Source organism: Aotus nancymaae, unplaced genomic scaffold, assembly GCF_030222135.1.
Source record: "Aotus nancymaae isolate 86718 unplaced genomic scaffold, 86718_ANA_hifiasm-v0.15.2.pri h1tg000006l, whole genome shotgun sequence".
Taxonomy (NCBI): Eukaryota; Metazoa; Chordata; class Mammalia; order Primates; family Aotidae; genus Aotus; species Aotus nancymaae.
The window spans coordinates 75,378,832-75,401,542 of NW_026988417.1; the positions used below are offsets into that span (position 1 = coordinate 75,378,832).

A 22,711-nucleotide genomic window follows, 5' to 3' on the forward strand; every position below is an offset into this window, starting at 1 on the left:
GTGAAAATCTAGGATGTGAAAGTCCTGACTGCCAGGGGCATAAAGAGGAGAGTTTTTTTTTTTTTTTTTTTTTTTTTTTTTTTTTTTTGAGACGGAGTTTCGCTCTTGATACCCAGGCTGGAGTGCAATGGCGCGATCTCGGCTCACCGCAACCTCCGCCTCCTGGGTTCAGGCAATTCTCTTGCCTCAGCCTCCTGAGTAGCTGGGATTACAGGCACGCGCCACCGTGCCCAGCTAATTTTTTGTATTAGTAGAGACGGGGTTTCACCATGTTGACCAGGATGGTCTCGATCTCTTGACCTCGTGATCCACCCGCCTCGGCCTCCCAAAGTGCTGGGATTACAGGCTTGAGCCACCGCGCCCGGCCAAGAGGAGAGTTTTTTATAAAGATTCGGCAACCCCAGCATCAGTGTATATTTGACTTTCTCCTTAGTGGTAGTGTAGCAGTCCATGCCTTCCAGACACTTCCTGCTTTGGCAAATGGGATATGCTTTGGGGAAGCCTGGGGAGCACCTTGATGGAAAGATGGTTAGCCCAGGGAAGAATCTTGCTAACTGCACAGAAGCTCCCTAGTGTACTTCTTTTTGAAACTTATAGGTTCAAGGGAGGCCTGATGGGCCTGATGGGAAATATTCTCCATGTTTCTCATGTTCTGGGCTTTCTGAACCAACTAAGATTCCACCTGTGTTGCATGTTGGACCAAACATCTCCCTTGATTTTCCACTGATTTCCAAAGGTCTTCCCCACCACCTCCTTTTTTTTTGAGTCTTGCTCTGTCATTAGGCTGGAGTGCAGTGGCATGATCTCGGCTCACTGCAACCTCTGCCTCCTGGGTTCAAGTGATTCTCCCGCCTCAGCCTCTCAAGTAGCTGGGACCACAGGCATGTGCCACCACGTCCCACTAATTTTTGTATTTTGACAGGGTTTCACCATGTTAGCCAGGATGATCTTGATTTCTTGACCTCATGATCCACCTGCCTCAGGCTCCCAAAGTGCTGGGATTACAGGCGTGAGCCACTGCACCCTGCCGTCTTCCCTTTCTTATAGCAAACATTAAAAACTAACAGATTAAGAGTGAGTAGGAATTTTGGGCAGTGGAGGTGAAATACAGGTCACCTCTTTGGGGGACAAGTCCCACAAAGGTTGAATATTCCCTCCGTAATGATACTACCTCTTACTTGGAGTGGAAGTCCCACCATCAAAAGAACCACTTCTAGAACACCATCGTGGGAAGGGTGAGCTGTCCGAACAGCATGCTGACAGTGACAGCTAGTTGACTCTAGAGGCACTGGGAAAGCCTGGCCTTGAGGAGATGGTATACAAGTAGATTTGAAAAAGGATAGAGTGCACGGGTGGTTCCCACCATCTCTGGAGGACTACACAGGGTCATGGACGCACTCACAGACGGGACAGAATATTGCATGAGGGTCTTGGGCCCTGAGAAACAGTGAGGAATGGGGGATAGATATGAGTATCAAAGGTTTCTTCTTCTTTTTAAGCCTCCTTCTCCATTTGCCAGCTTACTGCATCTATAGGCATGGGAGAGAGTGTAATCCTAATGCTAATGTTGACCTTCAGGTTTAAAGACGATCATCAACAAATATCACAGAGTCCATGCATTTTTTCATCTTTGCTAGTGAGGGAATAAAGAAGGCATTCTTTTCAAAACAAACGTATTATACAATATTACATTCTCATACAGGATTTTAGAACATGAAATATATTATTTTATGCAGCAAAAGAAATCAAGTCAAGAATGTCTGAAATGATAAAGACAGTAAAGGGAAGAGAAAGTGTAAGGACAGCAGGGTGAACGTAAATATTGTATGAGAGAAAAAGATCTTTAAAACAAAGAGCTGACTTCAGCATATTGATGTGATATGATGATACTAAATAATCAACTGAGTCCCCCATTGTTTTGATATGAGTTTGGGAGAATTTAAAATAAAAAAGAAATGTACCAAAGCATATAAAGCATTCTTTATGCTATTCTTACCTAGGAAGGCTGCCATGTTCATAACTTGACTAAACACACAGCTTGCAGGAGGATTATCACCTGCGATGCTTGAAAAATATGAAATATTTTATGGTTATTATATCAAAATATATAATCCTCCCAACTTTTCCTGTGGTCCCACAAGACAGAAGAGAATTGCTGGATTACCTTATATATGGTGCACGCTTCACACTAGGTTTCCTGGATAACCAAAAAAAATACAGAGGCTCAGGTTAAAGTACTGTCATTTGTGCGGTTTAACCTTCCCGGTGGGAAAGTTTTTGCTAAATCTATTGATGAGCAATGAATTACCCACAGGTAAACTTTACCTTTCAGCTGAATTTAATGGTAAAATTTTGTCATCTTCCACAGCTATGAAGTATCTATCAAAAAAGAATAATTTTGTAAAACAAATAAATTGCAAAAAAGAATCGTTTCCCAGTTTTATTAAACTGCACAAATATATTCATTTTTTTCTGAGAAATGATCTTTTACAATTCTTTACCCATAGATCATCTAGTTCTTTGAAGCTCAAATGTCATTATTAGTAATATTTCCTTAATTTCAAAACATCCCCCAAATGAATGACAATGCTTATAAACTGGAAACTAGAAAACGAGGAAATAGACCTTACAAATTTGAGCAAACTAAAATTTGAATTCAGTTTCCAACTTCTGAGGAATATGTGTCTGACCTTTTGTAACAAACTTTGAGAAACTAAAATAATTTTCTTAAGGAGAATATTACCTAAAATAAGCAGGAACATTTTGCGGTAAGCCAGGACTTCCAATGTAATGATGCTCATTTTACAAATAACTGGACTATGAACTGGACTGCAAATGGAATCCATGGCATGATAGTGTCAAATTTGAAAACCTTGCAAATAATTAATTCATATAACCAGTTTACAAAATGTTCAATACAACAAGAACACATGAACACAAAATAAACTAGTATTCTTCACTACCTGCTTTGTGTAATTATTACTCACTTGTTACTTATTTTGATTAATAGAAAATGGGAAAAGAAATGAGGACTTTAGCAAGGTTGAATTAGTAAAATATATCATTTTAAAGTATTTATAAATACAGTCATATAGATATGCCATCTGCTATCTTTTTGGGGTGGGGACAGAGTCTTGCTCTGTTGCCCAATCTGGAGTGCAGTGGCACGATCTCAGCTCACTGCAACCTCTGCCTCCAGAGTTCAAGTGATTCTCATGCCTCAGCCTCCCAAGTAGCTGGGATTATAGGTATGCGCCACTACGCCCGGCTAATTTTTGTATTTTTAGTAGAGACAGGGTTTCACTATGTTGGCCAAGCTGGTCTCAAACTCCTGACCTAAAGTGATCTGCTGCCTCAGCCTCCCAAAATGCTGGGATTACAGGCGTGAGCCACCATGCCTGGCTGCCAAATGTAACTATTAAGGGTTACATTTTTATCTACATTGCACCGGAGTCCTTAAACAATTAAATGAGAGAATACTCACACTATCCACAATCCAGCTGAAGTAAACAAAGTAAATACAAGTGGTAGGAACATCCATACGCTGCATTTCTTCCCATCCATGCCTGTACCACTGGAATAAAATAAACATGCATTAGTAATTAAGGTAAAATATTTATTTCACTCCTTCAAGATAGAAAGTTTAGTCTAACTGGAAAAAAGTATATTTTATGAAACCATGATTCAAATTGGAATAATTATTGCCACCTACTCATGTGTGAAATCCCTGAAACAGTTAATGTGGATGATTGTTATCTAGCTTAAATGTTCCAGAGTTTTAGTTGAGAACTAATGGAAAATTTATTAAAAAAATTTTTTTGTAGAGATGGGGTCTAGCTATGTTGCCCAAGCTGGTCTTAAACTCCTGGCCTCAAGTGATCCTCCTACCTTGGCCTTCCAAAGTGTTGCGATTACGGGCATGAGCCACAGTGCCTGGCCAGAAAATTTTTCATAAAAAACATTTATCCTTGTATAAGCATTGATATATTTAAGAAAAGACAGAAGAGTTTGGGTTAGGTTAGGACTTTTGCTATAAGAGCTAAGTACAAAGGTATACTTCAATCTGCTTTTAGTACTAATATTAACATTTATGTATTTTTGGATCTGACATGTACATAAATCTACAGGCTGGCAGACAAAAGTGTTAAAAACAAATGGCTACTAAATAAATTAGCAATTATCAGGAGGAAATTACAAATACTTTGCAAATCTGAACTTTTCTTATGACATGATACTGAGCAGCTATCTCAGGAGACTAAAGATGAATGCTCTGTGAAACAACGCATTGTGTATAACTTTAAATTAGTGCTAATAACTGAGCACAGTGGCTCACGCCTATAATCCCAGCACTTAGGGAGGCCAACGTAGTGGGGGCAGATCACAAGGTCAGGAGTTTGAGACCAGCCCGACCAATATGGTGAAACCCTGTCTCTGCTAAAAAATAAAAAAAATGAGCCGGGCATGGTGGCACACACCTGTAGTCCCCTACTCAGGAGGCTGAAGCAGGAGAATTGCTGGAACCCAAGAGGCAGAGGTTGCAGTGAGCCAAGATCATGCCACTGCACCCCAGTGTGGGAGGCAGAGCAAGACTCTGTTTCAAAAATAAATAAATAAAATAAATAAATACACTGAAAAAAATACATATGTCTGGCGTTTTGGATGTTACATTTTAAAGTGAAAAATATATTTTTAAAAATCCCCCCACACACAATGAAGTGAAAACCAGAAGCTCCAGAAGTGTCTATGAAAAATTATCAGTATTAAAGATAAAGAAATAACTATCACTTTATGTCTTAACTGCCAGACAAAATCTATCTAAGACACTGGATGCCAACATAATCCTTATGGCAAAAACAAACCTGTTCTAAGAAAATTAAGTGCCCTAGTAACCTCCACTGGGGACCTGACAATCAGAAGAATAATGTCATTAAATGGAACCTCTAGGGAGATATCAATGCTCTTTATTTTGGGTTTTACAATTAACTGCAGCAAGTTTGTTTACTGGGTTTGAACCAGTACTGCCCCATTAGTGAATACCTCCAAGACATCTGCTTTCATATGCTGGGACTCTCTGGACCCTCTAAGTGTTGAGATGAGAGAGAACATGGTGCTCTCTTCAGGCTGGTGAACCAATCCCTTCTGCAATGTCTCAGGAAGTCTTAGTTCCCAGGACCTGGTGTACCTGATTACGTAGATCTTTCAGACTAGGAGACAGACACAGGACCTAATAAAGTGTCTTTGAACAGTTGTGCCTTAGTCTAAACACATATCTGGGCAGTGATGTTAAATAAATTACAGAATCTAGGAGATGAAAGACATTAGAGCCACTTTCAATAATTTAATCCAATCTAACCCAATACGATCCAACTCAAAATTATGGGCACCCTATGAGTGCCAGGTACTATACCAGGTGGTGGAAATACTGAGGCAAGGTCTGATGAATACAACTATTTATACGTAACATTCTATGCAATACATAAAAGCTACTGTATGGCTGGGCACAGTGGCTGACATCTATAATCCCAGCACTTTGGGAGGCTGAGGTGGGTGGATCACGAGGTCAGGAGTTCCACAGGAGTGACCAATATGGTGAAACCCCGTCTCTACTAAAGATACAAAAAATTAGCCGGGTGTGGTGGCATGCGTCTATAATCCCAGCTTCTCGGGAGGCTGAGACAGGAGAATCACTTGAACCCGGGAGGCGGAGGTTGCAGTGAGCTGAGATCGTGCCATTGCACTCCAGCCTGGGCAACAAACATGGTGAGACTCTGTCTCAAAAAAAAAAAAAAAAAAAAAAAAAAGCTACTGTATAAACTAAGTGGTCCATGGCTTTCTAGTTTATATAATATGGAAGAACAGTGAACATTTTAAGCATACACAATATTGTTAGTCGGTCTCCATTCATTTATTTATGTCCAGAAAGTTGCGGGCTCATAATAAAGCTAATCCATTATGGTGACAAAAATAATTCCATAAGTAGCCAAATGTAGAGGGAGCACAGTAAATAGGAGTGATGGTTGAGTATGTAAACCAATTATTCTAGATCTGCCACTGAAATAGGGTCCTCTAATAGGATGAGTACAGACAAGATGGTTAGGAGATCTGGTTCCCAACCTCGGCTTTCCCAATAACTGACCCATTAGGTCTGGGTTGTTACTTAAACCTGTAATACCATTTTCTTACAGTGTTACAGAATCTAGGAGCTGAAATATTTTTCAACTCCTAGATTGTGAATTCAACAAAGTGAAGACTACTGAATGCAAAGAAAAGGAGAAGGATGTCAAGGACGGAGGCTTCACAGAGTGGCAGTACCTTGGAGGTTAAGCCAAGTCTGGTATTTTACACCTTTGCAAAAACAGAATGATCCAATATACTCAGAATTATCAGCCCCAGAGAAAATGTTAACTGTCTTTACAATAGATTGGTGAATACATCAGAATGACAACTTATTAATGTACAATGAGAGGCACAACTGTCAAATGGACAAATACTTATTCTGGCTCTCCTTTTAGGAACATCCATGTGGGAAATCGAAATTGTCAAGCAGGGAGGTAGAATGAAGAGAGTTAACAAGATAATTCTAAGACCATGGCATCAAGCTAAAAATAGCTTTATATACTAATTTCCTGGCCCGAGGTACTGGGATGTCCCCTTCAGCCACTGATCCTCATTTGCCTGCTCTCGTCAGCTTATATTGTTACCAAACAATTTGCAATAGAGAAACAACTCTGATGTGCTCTCTGTTCCAGGTACTCGGGGAGGATTCCTGGAGGTGCCTGGAGATGAATGTTTAATTTGGTTTAGTTTCACAAGCCAGATACTTGGCTGAAAGTACCTTTTTGCAAAGGATAAACAAGGAGATCTATTAAATTACTCTCTTTTTTTTGAGACAGGATCTCGCTTTGTCACCCAGGCTGGATGGGGTGCAGTGACGTGATCACAGCTCACTGCTGCTTCAAACTCCTGGGCTCAAGCAATCCTCCCACCTCAGCCTCCTAAGTAGCTGGGACTACAGCTGCGCGCCACCACACCTGGCTAATTTTTTGTAGAGACAAGGTTTCACTATGTTACCCAAGCTAGGCTGGAACTCCTGAGCCCAAGTGATCTGCCCACGTGAGCCACTGCCTGTGGCCAAATTAACTGTTAACTTTGCCTTACTGTTGCCTGAGAATTAAAGTTACAAGTAGGAGATGGATTTGTTTCTTGCATCCTTCCAGACACCATGAAAATAAACTGGCCCATTGCTTCTAGTCACATTAGAAAGTGTCACCCAAACCTTACTTACATTTCCTAGCAAGAATAAGTTCCAATCTTTCCCTGAGCTAAATCAACAAGATTCCTCCCAGCTAGAAAAGTACAGCTTCTCCTTGCCTCTTTAAAGAAGGAGGGAGAGAAGAAAGGAATACTCCACACTCCTAAAATAGTTTTATCTTTGCTCTTTTTTTTTTTTTTAAAGCGATCCATCTCGCTATGTTGTCCAGGCTGAATTCAAACTCTTGGGTTCAAGAGATCCTCCCACTTCAGCCTCCCTAGTAGCTGGGACTACAGGCATGCACCACCACACCTGGCTTGTTGTATCTTTACATTCCGAATTGTACTTCTTTTTTTCTTTTTCTTTCTTTCTTTCTTTCTTTTTTTTTTGAGATGGAGTCTCATTCTGTCGCCCAGGCTGGAATGCAGGGGTGTGACCTTGGCTCACTGCAAACTCCGCCTCCTGCGTTCAAGTGGTTCTCCCACCTCAGTATCCCAAGTAGCTGGGATTACAGTCACCCGCCACCACATCCAGCTAATTTTTGTATTTTTAGTAGAGACGGGGTGTTGGCCAGGCTGGTCTCAAACTCCCGACCTCAGGTGATCAGCCTGCCTTGGCCTCCCAAAGTGCTGGGATCATAGGCCTGAGCCACCACACCCAGCCTCTACTTCTTTGTTATTCTACATAATATTTACTCTATTGATATTAATCTTCCAATAATACTTCACAGTAAAAAAATTAAAGATAATTCTTCCCATGTCCTAAATGGTTAATTATATCTAGGACAACGTCACCTCATGAGCTTCTAACAAATGGAGTAAACGAGCCAGAATATGCATAAACCTTCTTGAAAGGGTTCTGGCATTTAGATTTGCTTTGGAAGACTCTCCTCCGAATGGTATCATTTATCCAAATGATTTGCAAAGCTGTTATCCAGATGGTCAAATCTTCCTAGAGAGCCAATATTGCAAACTCTCTGTATATTTCTGTCGCATGTTCTTTTCTTCCAATAAATGTCACTCCCTGAATCTGAGTTATCTTCACTCTCTTTTACTCAATCTGTGGTGTGAGTGAGACTGCACAGTGGGGCTCGTCAACACTGTTTTGATGATTTTGATGAAAATCTCCATCTTCTACCGCTCCCTTTGTGACCTGGCATCCCTGTAGTTTTCTTCTTTCCTCTGAGAGAAAATGACCTGTAGCTCGAGGTCCGCAGAGGCTCCCACTGTTGACATTTTGTTGCTCTGGAAGTCTTAAAGCTGCAAATATCCAAGAGAACACCTGGCCATTTGAAAATGTACAATTTTTGTGGAAGTGAACAGAATGTTACTATAAGCCCATGTTAGTTTATTATCTAAGACTCTAACTCCTTTAATTGGCTAGAAAAGGGGGTCTTTATAAAGTCAAAGTTACAGCAGGGAGGGGTGGCTCACACTTGAAATCCCAGAGCTTTGGGAGAGTCAGGCGGGCAGAACATCTGAGGTCAGGAGTTCAAGACCAGTCTGGCCAACATGGTGAAACCCGTTTCCAGTAAAAATACAAAAATTAGCTGGGTGTGGTGGCGTGAACCTGTAGTCCCAGCTACTTGGGAGGCTAAGGAAGGAGAATTGCTTGAGCCTGGGAGGCAGAGGTTGCAGTGAGCCGAGATCCACTTCACTCCAGCCTGGATGACAGAGCAAGATTCTTTCTCAAAAAATAAATAAATAAATAAATAAAGTCAAAGTCACATGATTATTCATACTTCTATCATCAAATTCAAAACAGATAGTTTATACAGTGTTAGCTACTGAAGCTACGAGTGAAAGAACATAGCATACCGTTACCCCTGCTAATCCTTGAAGACAAACTTTCTATTCTGTCAAGCCACAAATGAAATGGAAGCTACAAATGGAAAAGTAAAGCCCAATCTATCTTCATTTACAGCTTAAAAACTTTGTTTGTTAGTGAGAACCACTTACAACAATGACTGTGAAGTGTCATGAAAGTTAATATTTTCAAGGGCTGGAAAGGACTTGCTTATTATAAATAGAAGGACTTTGTCCTGCCTGAGGCAATGGAAAGAGGCAGCTGTAGTTCACAGACTCTGGAGCCGGGTGACCAGGGCCTGGAATCTCAGCTCTGCCTCTTATTAGTTGTGTGTCCTTGGTTAAGTCTTCTCTGTGCCTCGGTTTCCATATCAGCAAAGTGGAAATAATAATGGTATCTACCTTAGAGGGTTTTTATGAGGATTGAAAATATGTTTAAGACACTCAGAACAGTGCCTAGCATACAGCCAGCATTTCAATAAATGTTAACTGTATTACACTGAAAATGCTGTTGGGGGTCTTTGGTTATCCTTTTTTGTCCTGTAATTTATCAGGGAATGAGCCCCCTGCTATAGTAATTTTTCATTCTTCTGCCAGGGCCAGCTGGAAGGAAGCAGAAATGATAAAGGAGTCACCCCCTCATGACCACGACGGTCGCAGTGTCTGTGAACCATCCTTGGTTTGTTTTTAACCACCTAAAAATCTTACTTTTCTTTTGTGTCATGGGCAAGCGTGAAGGACTCGTATTATCTTATCATTCACTTGTAATTATAAGAGGTAATGATGAGGACTGTTTATTTTGTTTTTCCCCTAAAATGTTTGCAGGCTCTCAGATATAAATCAGCCTGGGGAGATACGCAATACAACCAACAAACGTCACACTTGTTTTGCTAACAAAATTGTGTTTTCACTGAATCCTAAGTTTGGGAAGGCATAATAGTCAGGTGATCTGGTGTCACTTTAAGAGTATATGACTTCCTTCCATCAGCAGATATAAACTATATTATTCAATCAATGAGGTCAATATCCCTGTTTCCACATTTTTCATGAGTGCTGGCAAGAAACAATATTAAAGAATTTCTATTAAACATTACCATTCCCAAAAGAATATGATTATTCCTAAGTAGAACCAATGACAACTAGTTTTTCTCCAATGCTGTCTTGATTTCTAAAATTAATCACCTTCATTCAACTGAAGATGACTATAGGGATCCTTTCATGCCAGTGACCTAATGATTCTTTTTCTCAGAAATTGATGGAGCACATTGTCCCAACACTAGTTTTTTTTTTTTTAGATAGGTTCTCTCTCTATCACTCAGGCTGGTGTGTAGTGGTATGATCATGGCTCACTGGAGCCTCAATCTCCCCAGGCTCAGGTGATCCTCCCACTTCAGCTTCCTAAGTAGGTGGGACTACAGGCGTCTGCCACTATGCCCAGCTAATTTTTATATTTTTTGTAGAGACAGAGTCTCATCATATTGCCCAGGATGGTCTTGAACTTCTGGGCTCAAGTGATCCACCCGCCTAGGCCTCCTAAAGTGTTAAGATTACAGGTGTGAGCCACCACACCTGGCCTATCCCTAAACTATTGACAGAATAATTCCAGAAGGAATTCCCTTCTACAAGCACTTTAATTCAATAATATTGTCTTAAGAGTTTCTATGCCAAGATCCTCTTCAGAGTCCAATTATATCTTTAATAATAATAAAAATATTGCCCACATGTGGCAGATGTAACTGCCAACCCAACAGTCATTTCTCCTCTTTTTCTTAGCTAATAGAAATCTAATTTTATTAGGGACAGCAATGTACTCAGCCCAAGGCTATAGGTCATGAGTTGTTAAGCTAATCATAGTGATCTCATTTTCCTTTAAAAAGTGCCTTTACAGACTCCTTTGAACTTGGCCCATGAGATGCAAGGGAAGTCTACTGAGTAACAAAGGGGAAGGGCATCCCTGACAGAGGATTGTTTCTTTTCTGCCCATCCTACTTCTCTCTCACTTGGGATGCTATAGTAAAAATATGGTACCTAGTGCTATGGCAGCCATAATGTAACCACGAGACAAAAAAACATGAGGACTCAAAATCAACATACTGAGAATGGTAGATTGGATGGTGGGAAGAACTGAGTCCTTGATAACACCCCAAATGCTCGATATCACCCACTTCCAACCTTGTAATGTGAATCAATTCAAAGTCATTATCGCTTTATTACTGTAGGGTGGTAGAGCACCAAAATCCACTCTCTCTCCTTCCATTATAATTTGGCAAGTGGCTGCTCACCTACCGTATACTTAGCAGCCTCCTCTGCAGTAAGTGCAATAAGGCCCATAAGTTCTCTCCAGTGGAAAATGAGTGAAGGCTCGTATGATAACGGTATTGTATTATACAGGAAAATGCCTATTTTCTAGAGGAGTATTGTCATAATGTCTAAAATTCACTTAAAATTTTCATCAATGGGGCAATGAAAAAGTTTTAGAGACAGAGTAGTCTCAGGTTAGTCACAGGTTGTACAACACTGTGACTATAATTAATGCCACCGAATTGTAGCCTTAGCAATGGTCACAATGGCAGTTTTTGTTATATATATTTCACCAAAATTTTAAAAGTTTAAAAAGCCACTTCAAAAAAGATGAAGTACCACCTCACCCATTAGGATAGCTATTATCAAAAACCAAAAAGTTCTCTCTGGGCAGGCCATCTCTGAAAGAAAAGCAGCAGACCCAGTTAGGGGCTTATAGATAAAACTCCCTTCTCCCTGGGATAGAACACCTGGGGGAAGGGTCAGCTGTGGGTGCAGCTTCAGCAGACTTAAATATTCCTGCCTGGTGGCTCTGAAGAGAGCAGTGAATCTCCCAGCACAGTGCTTGAGATCTGCTAAAGGACAGACTACCTCCTCAAGTGGGTCCCTGACCCCCATGTCTCCTGACAGGAAGATACCTCCCAGCAGGGGTTGACAGACACCTCATACAGGAGAGCCCTGGCTGGCATCTGACAGGTGCCCCTCTGGGATGAAGCTTCCAGAGGAAGGAACAGGCAGCAATCTTTGCTGTTCTGCAGCCTCTGCTGGTGATACCCAGGTAAACAGGGTCTGGAGTGGACCTCCAGCACACTCCAGCAGACCTGAAGCAGAGGGTCCTGACTGTTAGAAGGAAAACTAACAAACAGAAAGTCATAGCATCAACATCAACAAAAAAGATGTCCACACAAAAACCCCATCCGAAGATCACCAACATAAAAGATGAAAGGTAGGTAAATCCATGAAGATGAGGAAAAACCAGCACAAAAAGGCTGAAAATTCCAAAAACCAGAATGCCTCTTCTCCTCCAAAGGATCAGAACTCTTCGCCAGCAAGGGAACAAAACTGGATGGAGAATAAGTTTGATGAATTGACAGAAGTAATCTTCAGAAGGTAGGTAATAACAAGCTCCTCTGAGCTAAAGGAGCATGTTCTAACCCAACTCAAGGAAGCTAAGAACCTTGAAAAAGGATAGAGGAATAACCAGTTTAGAGAAGAACATAAATGACCTGATGGAGTTGAAAAACACAGCCTGAGAATTTTGTGAAGCATACACAAGTATCAACAGCCGAATCGATCAAGCAGAAGAAAGGATATCATAGATTGAAGATCAACTTAATGAAATAAAGTGTGAAGACAAAATTAGAGAAAAAAGAATGAAAAGGAACAAAGCCTCCAAGAAATATGGGACTATGTGAAAAGACCAAACCTACATTTGATTAGTGTACCTGAAAGTGATGGGGAGAATGGAACCAAGTTGAAAAATACTCTTCAGGATATTATCCAGGAGAACTTCCCAGCCTAGCAAGACAGGCCAACATTCAAATTCAGGCAACACAGAGAACACCACAAAGATACTCCTTGAGAAGAGCAACTCCAAGACACATAGTCGTCAGATTGACTACGGTTGAAATGAAGCAAAAATTTTTAGGGCAGCCAGAGAGAAAGGTCGGGTTACCCACAAAGGGAAGCCCATCAGAGTAACAGCAGATCTCTCTGCAGAAACACTGCAAGCCAGATGAGAGTGGAGGCCAATATTTAACACTTTTAAAGAAAAGAATTTTCAACCCAGAATTTCATATCTAGCCAAACTAAGCTTCAAAAGTGAAGGAGAAATAAAATCCTTTATAGACAAGCAAATACTGAGAGATTTGTCACCACCAGGCCTGCCTTACAAGAGCTCCTGAAGGAAGCACTAAATATGGAAAGGAAATACCAGTACCAGCCACTGCAAAAACATACCAAATTGTAAAGACCATTGATACTATGAAGAAACTGCATCAACTAATGGGCAAAATAACCAGCTAGCATCATAATGACAGGATCAAATTCACACATAACAATATTAACCTTAAATGTAAAGGGGCTAAATGCCCAAAATAAAAGACAAAGACTGGCAAATTGGATAAAGAGTCAAGATCCATCAGTGTGCTGTATTCAGGAGACCCATCTCACATGCAAAGACACACATAGGTTAAAATAAAGAGATGGAGGAATATTTACCAAGCAAATGGAAAGCAAAAAAAAAAGGGAAATAGAGGGAAATTTATAGTAATAAACGCCCATAGGAAAAAGCAGGAGAAATCTAAAATTGACACCCTAACATCGCAATTAAAAGAACTAGAGAAGCAAGAGCAAACAAATTCAAAAGCTAGCAGAAGACAAGAAATAACTAAGATCAGAGCAGAACTGAAGGAGATAGAGACACGAAAAACCCTTCAAAAAATCAATGAATCCAGAAGCTGCTTTTTGAAAAGATTAACAGGATAGACTGATAGACTAATGAAGAAAAGAGAGAAGAATCCAATAGGCACAATAAAAGATGATAAAGGGGATAGCCCTACTGATCCTACAGAAATGCAAACTACCATCAGAGAATACTTTAAATACCTCTATGCAAATAAACTAGAAAATCTAGAAGAAATAGATAAATTCCTGGACATATATACCCTCCCAAGACTAAACCAGGAAGAAGTCAAATTCCTGAATACACCAATAACAAGTTCTGAAATTAAGGCAGTAATTAATAGCCTACCAACCAAAAAAAAGCCCAGGACCAGATGGATTCATGGCTGAATTCTACCAGAGGTACAAAGAGGAGCTGGTACATTCCTTCTGAAACTATTCCAAACAATAGAAAAAGAGGGAAAGGACTCTTCCCTAACTCATTTTAGGAGGCCAGCATCATTGTGATACCAAAACCTGGCAGAGACACAACAAAAAAGGAAAATTGCAGGCCAATATCCCTGATGAACATTAGTGCAAAAATCCTCAATAAAATACTGGCAAAGCAAATCCAGCAGCACATCAAAAAGCTTATCCACCATGATCAAGTTGGCTTCATCCCTGGGATGCAAGGCTGGTTCAACATACACAAATCAGTAAGTGTAATCCATCACATAAACTGAACCAATACAAAAACCACAAGATTATCTCAACAGATGCAGAAAAGGCCTTCAATAAAATTCAACATCCCTTCATGCTAAAAACTCTCAATAAATTAGGTGTTGATGGAACGTATCTCAAAATAATAAGAGCTATTTGTGACAAACCGACATATATGCCTTGGAATACTATGGAGCCATAAAAAGGATGAGTTCATGTCCTTTGCAGGGACATAAATAAAGCTGGAAACCATTATTCTCAGTAAACTAACACAGGAACAAAAAACCAAAGACTGCATGTTCTTACTCATAAGTGGGAGTTGAACAATGAGAACACATGGACACAGGGAGGGGAACATCACACACCGGGGCCTGTCGGGGGATGAGGGGCTACAGGAGGGATAGCATTAGGATAAAACCTAATGTAGACGACAGGTTGACGGCTGCAGCAAACCACCATGGCATGTGTATACCTATGCAACAAACCTGCATGCTCTGCACATGTATCTCAGAACTTAAAGTATAATAATTTTTTAAAAAATGGAAAAAAGGTAACAAGTATTGACAAGGATGTGGAGAAATTAGAACGCTTGTGCATTGTTGATGGGAATATAAAATGGTACAGCTGTTGGAAAATGGTTTGGTAGTTCCTCAAAAAGTTAAAAATAGAATGACCATATGATCCATAAATTCTACTTCTGTGTATATAACCATACAAACTGGACGCAGGGACTTGAGCAGATATTTATATACCCATGTTCATAGCAGCATTATTCACAATAGCTGGAAACATTATTCACAAAAGGTGGAAACAAGTGCTTATCAACTGATGACTGGATTAATAAAATGTGGTCTAGACATCAAAGGAATATTATTCAGCCTTAAAAAGGAAGGAAATTCTGATACATGCTAAATTATAGATTAACCTTGAAATCACTGTGCTAAGTGAAATAAGTAAGCCAGACACAAAGTAGTGAAATTCACAGAAGCAAAAGTGGAATGGCGGCTGCCAGCGGATGAGGGAAAAGTGGGAAAGAGGAGTTACTGTTTAATGGGAATAGAGTTTCAGTTTTGCCACTGAACTGCACACTTTAAAATGGTAAACTTTGGCCAGGCACGGTGGCTCATGACTGTAATCCCAGCACTTTGGGAGGTTGAGGGGGGTGGATCATGACGTCAGGAGATTGAGACCAGCTTGGCCAACATGGTGAAATCCTGTCTCTACTAAAAATACAAAAATTAGCTGGGCATGGTGATGCATGCCTGTAGTCCCAGCTACTCGGGAGGCTGAGGCAGGAGAATCGCTTGAATCCAGGAGTTGGAGGTTGCAGTGAGCCAAGATCACACCACTGCACTCCAGCCTGGTGACAGAGCAAAACTCTGTCTCAAAAAAAAAAAAAAAAAAAACGGTAAATTTTATGTCATGATATTTTACCACAATAAAAAAAAATAGTCCTAAGGAAAATGTGTGACTAAAATCTGGTCTGTGCCAGCAAAGTCTGTTGACCTTAAAACAAACAAACAAACAACCTGTCACCTGACCTAAAAAGCAGACCACATTTCTGTTGAGCCCCTACCCAGAGTGATTTGCAAAGAGAGATACAAAAGAAGAGGAAGAGTTTTTAGAAATTTGGTGTCTTGAAGGGTTGGAAAAGCCAATGACTTCTATACCTTAAACAGAAAGAGACTAGAGATGAAAATAAGGGTTTTTGGCTTCCCTCCCAAGTCTGCTGTCTCAGAGGGCTCCGTACAGCTGCCACCACATTGTGAGAGGAAAATATGGAGAGCAGGGAAACAAAGAAATAAAGCAGGCGGATATGGCCCAAGTCTTGGAAAGAAGGTTGGGAGAGAAGGCTGGCATGTGAACTGGCTGGAAGTTCTGAGTTCCTGAACTGCATTAGCAAAGGGACCACAGCCAAGCCAATAAAAGGACTGCTACACTCTCAGACCTCCACATTTGCACCAGCAGGCAGTGGGCTACAAAAGCTGAACAGCCACCAAGGGGGGTATATCCCTAGCACCCACTTCAGATTTGGCCAAGGAGGAAACTGAATACAGAGAAGCCCCTTCCCCAAGAGCAAGACCAAGGGACACCAAGAGCATGAGCAAGGGCTCTCCTGAAGAGCAGAACCAGAGTCTACTCAGGGAAGCTTCTCTTCTGCTGGGGCAGGGGGCTTCCCATTGCCTGCCGCAGGATCCTAGTCCTGCTATAAACCAGGTGCTGCTGTGTGCATTTCCTCCTCCTCTTTTTCCAGTGAGGTTTTAATTTCCAGAGGGGATTTTTCTGTTCCCTGTTCTACCGTGGTATATTGAGTATGAGTATGAGTGCAGAAGGGGAGATAACTTGCCTTTTAGTTCACGGGTTGCAAGACCATCAGGAACCATGTTGGAACACGATGGAAAGAATCATGTGTTACCCAGAGACCACGGACTGTCAGGCGGTGCATTTACTGGATGGGGCTTTGGTTTGTCTCCCTTGGGATGAAGCAAGTGTGTTCTGTGTGTAGAAATTAGGGCGTTTACTGATTCTTGGTGTTCAGAGGCACTGACTCCAGCAAAGACGGCCAGCTGTCTATGAACGTCCATTTTTCTCTCCTTCCACTGTGTCACATGGCTGCCCAGCTACATGACTCTCCCCATCTTCATCTGCACTGTGAAGTAGCCACATGAATTATTTCTTGCCAGTGGATATAAGCCTGCCTGGCACATACTCATTTCCTATGAACTGAGATATGATGACCAAAAGACAGGAGCTGTGCTGCAGACGGCCTCGCTGTCATGAGCCCCTTCTCCCCTTACTGATATGAAATAGCCACCCTGGAATGTTATGTGAAAAACAAACTTCATTTTTAAGCTACATTATTGTTGCCTAATTGTTGTTAGACCAGCTGAACCTTTCACTCTAGCTAACAATACATTCAGATACGCTGCTAATTGAAGCCCAAACACTTCACCTGATGTCTCACCCTATTCCCGATAAAAATGACAAAGTCACTCTGTCCATTAGCTACTTGAGAGGTACATTGATTCCAAAGAGACACTAACTTAACAGAACCCTACGCTGGTGAATCCAGTGATAACCAAGAGTTCTAAGTGACTAGGTGGTTCCCCTCAGCACAGGAAGGAATTAAGGCCAGGGAATGGGTTCCTTGCTTAGCAGTGGCCCATCTTTGACATAAAATTTTTAGAAAGGTTTTATAAATATCCACACATACCTTTTCCTTAAAGATTTTACTGTATTTTATAGCTCCTGAATCAAATGAATACTCAGCACAGCACCCTGAGAAGTATAGGAATGGCTGGGTAACATGACTAATTTCATTTTACAAATGACAGTGAGGTGATTACTACCAACGTGGCTGACTCAGCAGTTCTAAAGGATCTCTTCTAGACTTTCAGCCATATGAAGTGATTTCATGTGCCTTCCTATCCCTAAGGCAAAACAAAAACAAACAAAAAAACCAAATCTGTACAGCAGCCTGACCACAAGCTAATTGAAAATGAGATCCCTGTGCCTGGAAGCCCCTGGTCTACAGCTTTGAAATAGCATCACAGCAACCCTCTTTCTGGCCCATAGTCACAGCTCCAAGAGCCAAAACAAACAGTAAGCTTTCGCAATGCTGGCTCTCCTTGCTAGGCTCTGACTTCAACACCTCAGACCTGGTTCAGTGAAGAGAAACAACCAAACATGAAGCAAACCAGAGCACAACAAGAAATGCACCACCCGGATCCCCCGAGGACAGGCAGGCCCAGAAAATTCAAGAGATGGGGACCTGAGAAGCAGTTTCAGGTTGAATCGTATGTGGCTAATGGTAGAACACACAGACTGAGAAATGCTAGGCAAATGCATGTGACCATTGAGCCCCAAACATTAAACTTGGATCTCCTCCTCAAACAAGCTGGCAGCTGCTCAGGGGATATGTTATGCCAGGGTGACAGTCAAAATGATCATTCTTCCATGCTCCATTCTAATGGGAAGTCAGAACAGAGCAGGAACCATGAACATATATCCTGGATTCAGATTCTCTGGTTTCAAATTCAGGCTCTGCCATTTAGTAGCTGGGTGATGCTGTACAAATTGCTTAAACTTCTTTAAGCCTCAATTTTCTCATCTATAAAATGGGGAACATAGGGCTGTGGTGAAGATTAAGAGAGTTTAACGCAAGACTGTTTAATAAGTACCTGGCAAACATTCAATAATAGAAAGCTATTATTGTTATAAATGGTTCTCTCAATACCACTGATGCCCATCCCATTTGTGGTCCAGGAAAAGAAGGTAAAACTGCAGATTTATTCCAGCTGAAAGATGACTGCTTAGGAACTCAGGGAGAAACCTGACAGGCAATGTAGGGCATGCTTTTAATGTCCTTTTGGTGAAGCAGAAGAAACAAATTCTTCAAATAGTCTCTCAGAAATTACTTTACGCTGATGACTTATTTGGAAGGACAAAACACACAAGAAATATACCAGATCGTAGGTTGCTTGTTGGAGTTCAGACTGATGATGGGAAAGGTTGTACATCATCCTGCATCCTTCCCATGGCCAGAAGAACTAATCCACAATTCAGAACCCAAACTCCCCAGAACACTTAGGACCACTACATCACCGGAATGAAAAACAGCGAGACCAGGGACTTGTAAAATGCAGTTAACTGCCTCATGCCTGTCCTTCCAAAGCCTGTTGGTGCTTCATACACCTCATGAAAGGTGATCCAATGCAGTTTCTCACTTCATACAGTACCCTTACAAAAACCAACCTGGAACAGATCTTGTAAATGATCAGCCTTCTCTATCTTCCTCAAATCCTCTCTCATTTCCCACCAGTGATGCCATTTCATGTTTATTTTAAGCACTTATAAGGTTACAGAATATGTGTCCTCAGAAATAGGAGCAAAATCAGGACTATCACTGTGATGGCTAATTTTAGGTGTCAACTTGATTGGGCTAAAGACTGCCCAGGTATCTGGTAAAACATTATTCCTGAGTGTGCTTGTCAGGATGTTTCTGGAAGAAACTAGCATTTGAATTGGTAGACTGAGTAAAGAAAACTCACCCTTACCAATGTGGGAAGGCATCACCCAATCCATTGAGGACCCTGATAGAACAAAAGGCAGCGGAGGGATGAATTCTCCCTTTTCTTGTGCTGGAACACCCATCTTCTACTGCCCTTGGACATCAGAACTCCAGTCTCAGCCTTGGGACTCCAGACATATACCTGCACCCCTCCCAGGCTCTGAGGCCTTCAGCCTCAGACTGAGGGTTACACTATCAGCTCCCCTTGCTCTCAGGCCTTCAGACTTGGACTGGATTATAACACCAGCTTTACAGGGTCTCCAGCTTGCAGATGGCACATCATGGGACTTCTGATCTTCATAATTGCCTAAGCCAATTCTCATAATAAATCTCTCTTATATATCTCTATATATCCTATTGATTCTGTTTCTCTGGAAAACTCTGACTATACAGTCATCAGCAAAGTGGCTCCATAGTTAACCCAGGAAATGAAGCATATAAAGCAATAACATATTCTGACAACAACTTGCAAAAGTACTGCTAAGAGGACTGACATGTTTCCCAACTCTCCTTGCAGAGACTGGCAAACATCCTCAGAAAGTAGTGACAGGGCCAGGCGTGGTGACTCATGCCTGTGATCGCAGCACTTTGGGAGGCCGAGGTGGGCTAATCACCTGAGGTCAGGAGCTCAAGACCAGCCTGGCCAACATGGTTAAAACCCCATCTCTACTAAAACTACAAAAATTAGCTAGGCATAGTGGTGGGCACTTGTAATCCCAGCTACTTGGGAGACTGAGGCAGGAGAATCGCTTGAACCTGGGAGGCAGAGGTTGCAGTGAGCCAAGATCATGCCACTGCACTCCAGCCTGGGTGACAGAGCGAGACTCCATCTCAAAAAAGAAAAAAAAAAGTAGTAACCGGTATGAGCTGCTCCATGCCCTGGCCCCTGGCCACCATGCCCCTCAGCAGCTCTCCAAAGGCTCCAGTGTTGCTCACCAGACCAGGATGCACTGGGCTTTGGTCCTGGGTTACCTCTACAGGGCAGTCCTCTTCCAGCTGTCCCTTTACAGCTTGTATGCCAGCTCCCTTCTTCAGCCGCCTCTACTTCTCTGAAGCAGATCATACGTTGACACCATTTTCCTCTCCTAGGTGGGAGGGTGGGGCAGGACGGAGGTCGGGGGAATCATCCCCTGAGAAACACAAGGGGTTTTTCCTTTGGTTCCCTTTACCATTCCTAGACCAGCAGGCTCCTCCCCACTGGGGTTTGGCTGCCCAGTTTCTAGACAATGGGCACTGCTGTACCTTTCAAAACTTGCCACCTGCTTGCCCCACTTCCTTCCTAGCAATGGAACCTGACTAATTCACCTTTAAAGCAGCTCCACAGTACTTGGTAGAGCAAAAAAAAATGTATTGAGAGAATATTCTTCTTTTAGAAATAGCCCATCAGTTATTAGATAACTTGTTCTCTTCCTTCGATAACTATTTATAGCATATTATCTGGATTCTCAAATCAGTTATACTCCCCCTAATATCTTGAATTGTTCCTTGCCTGGGGTGAATTAAGGGCAGATTCATTGACTGAAGCAGTTGAACCATTAGCATTCTCAGCGTGTTTCAACAGTGCCTTACCGGGGAGAAAGCTGCTTGGATTTGGAGGACGAGTGTTAGTCTTCTGGAAAGAAACAACCTGACAGTAAAGAACAGCAATCTGCCAAACCTGCTTGACAGAAATATCCTCACTTCTTTTGTTGTAAATCTATATTTGTCATGTCACCTTTTGCGTACAATATGGTTTTCTTTTTCTTTTTTTGAGATGCAGTTTCGCTCTTGTTACCCAGGCTGGAGTGCAATGGCGCGATCTCGGCTCACCGCAACCTCCGCCTCCTGGGTTCAGGCAATTCTCCTGCCTCAGCCTCCCAAGTAGCTGGGATTACAGGCACGCGCCACCGTGCCCAGCTAATTTTTGTATTTTTTAGTAGAGATGGGGTTTCACCTTGTTGACCAGGATGGTCTCGATCTCTTGACCTCGTGATCCACCTGCCTCAGCCTCCCAAAGTGCTGGGATTATAGGCGTGAGCCACCGCGCCTGGCCAATATGGTTTTCTGAACAGAGTTACTCACCAGAAAGGCTTTTCCTAAGCAAATGACTACTGTTGCTTTATCCTCATGGTGAATGCAGTAGTACCCCCTTATCCACAAGGGACACACACATTCCATGACCCCCAGGAGATGCCTGAAATCTCAGATAGTAACATACTCTATATATACAATGTTTTTTCTTTCTTTTTTTTTTTGAGATGGGGTCTTATTCTGTTGCTGAGGCTGGAGTGCAATGGCGCGATCTCAGCTCACTGCAACCTCCACCTCCTGGGTTAAAGCAATTCTCTTGCCTCAGCCTCCCCAAGTAGCTGGGATTACAGGCACCTGCCACAACGCCCAGCTAATTTTTGTATTTTGAGTAGAGATGGGGTTTCACCATGTTGACCAGGCTGGTCTCAAACTTCTGACCTCAAGAGATCTACCAGCCTTGGCTTCCCAAAGTGCTGGGATTACAGGCGTGAGCCACTGCACTCAGCCATGATATTTTTTCTATACATACATGCATATGATAAAGTTTAATTTATAAATTAGGCACAGTAAGGGAGTGACAATAATAAAATAGAACAATTATAATAATATGCTGTAATAAAAGCTATGTGAATGTACTCCTCCCTATCTATTTCAAAATATCTGAATATCTTTAGACCTCAGTTGACTATGAGTAACTGAAACTGTGGAAAGTGAAACTGCTGATAAGGGGGTCTACTGTACATTTCTATTCTGGTTTAGAAAGCAGTGTTATAAATTTATCATTGAGAGGTGGTCTGCAGTTTGTGCATCTTCCGGCGAATGATGAAAGAAACCTGTCACACTGAGGGCTTAGACGGTGGACCTGGGTAGATCGGTCGTAGGGATTTTTGTTATCTTTATATCATCTGGACTTGTGAATTATATTGACATGCAACTGAAAATTGGAAAGTAAAAACGCCCAGTAGTGCCATGCCCCAAACAGTTAACTGTTCATAGTTCAATATACATCCTCCCAGGTTCCCCCCTACATATGTGTAAGTGTGAAATTTTTTACTTAACCATGCAATGTGGACACCTTTCTATGTCAGCACCCACAGGTGTCCTCCTGATCTTGCTTCTCAAGTCTGCTTTGTCTGCAGTCTGCACTGCTCCATGCTTCTTCCTTCTCAG

The 22,711-nt window shown here is 41.8% G+C and overlaps 1 protein-coding gene across 2 annotated transcripts in view; it reads right to left on the reverse strand.

Moving 5' to 3' along the window:
* The window catches only part of TMEM150C (transmembrane protein 150C), a 77,666-nt gene that overhangs the window by 19,673 nt on the left and 35,282 nt on the right, over positions 1-22,711 (reverse strand). For both annotated transcript variants that reach the window (XM_064368451.1, XM_064368448.1), the window contains exons 2-5: positions 3,485-3,574; positions 2,326-2,379; positions 2,165-2,197; positions 1,997-2,064 (exon numbers count right to left, since the gene is read on the reverse strand). In XM_064368451.1, the coding sequence (XP_064224521.1) occupies positions 1,997-2,064; positions 2,165-2,197; positions 2,326-2,379; positions 3,485-3,564 (235 nt within the window). In that variant the 5' untranslated portion in view covers positions 3,565-3,574. The remainder of the gene's footprint in view (positions 1-1,996; positions 2,065-2,164; positions 2,198-2,325; positions 2,380-3,484; positions 3,575-22,711) is intronic.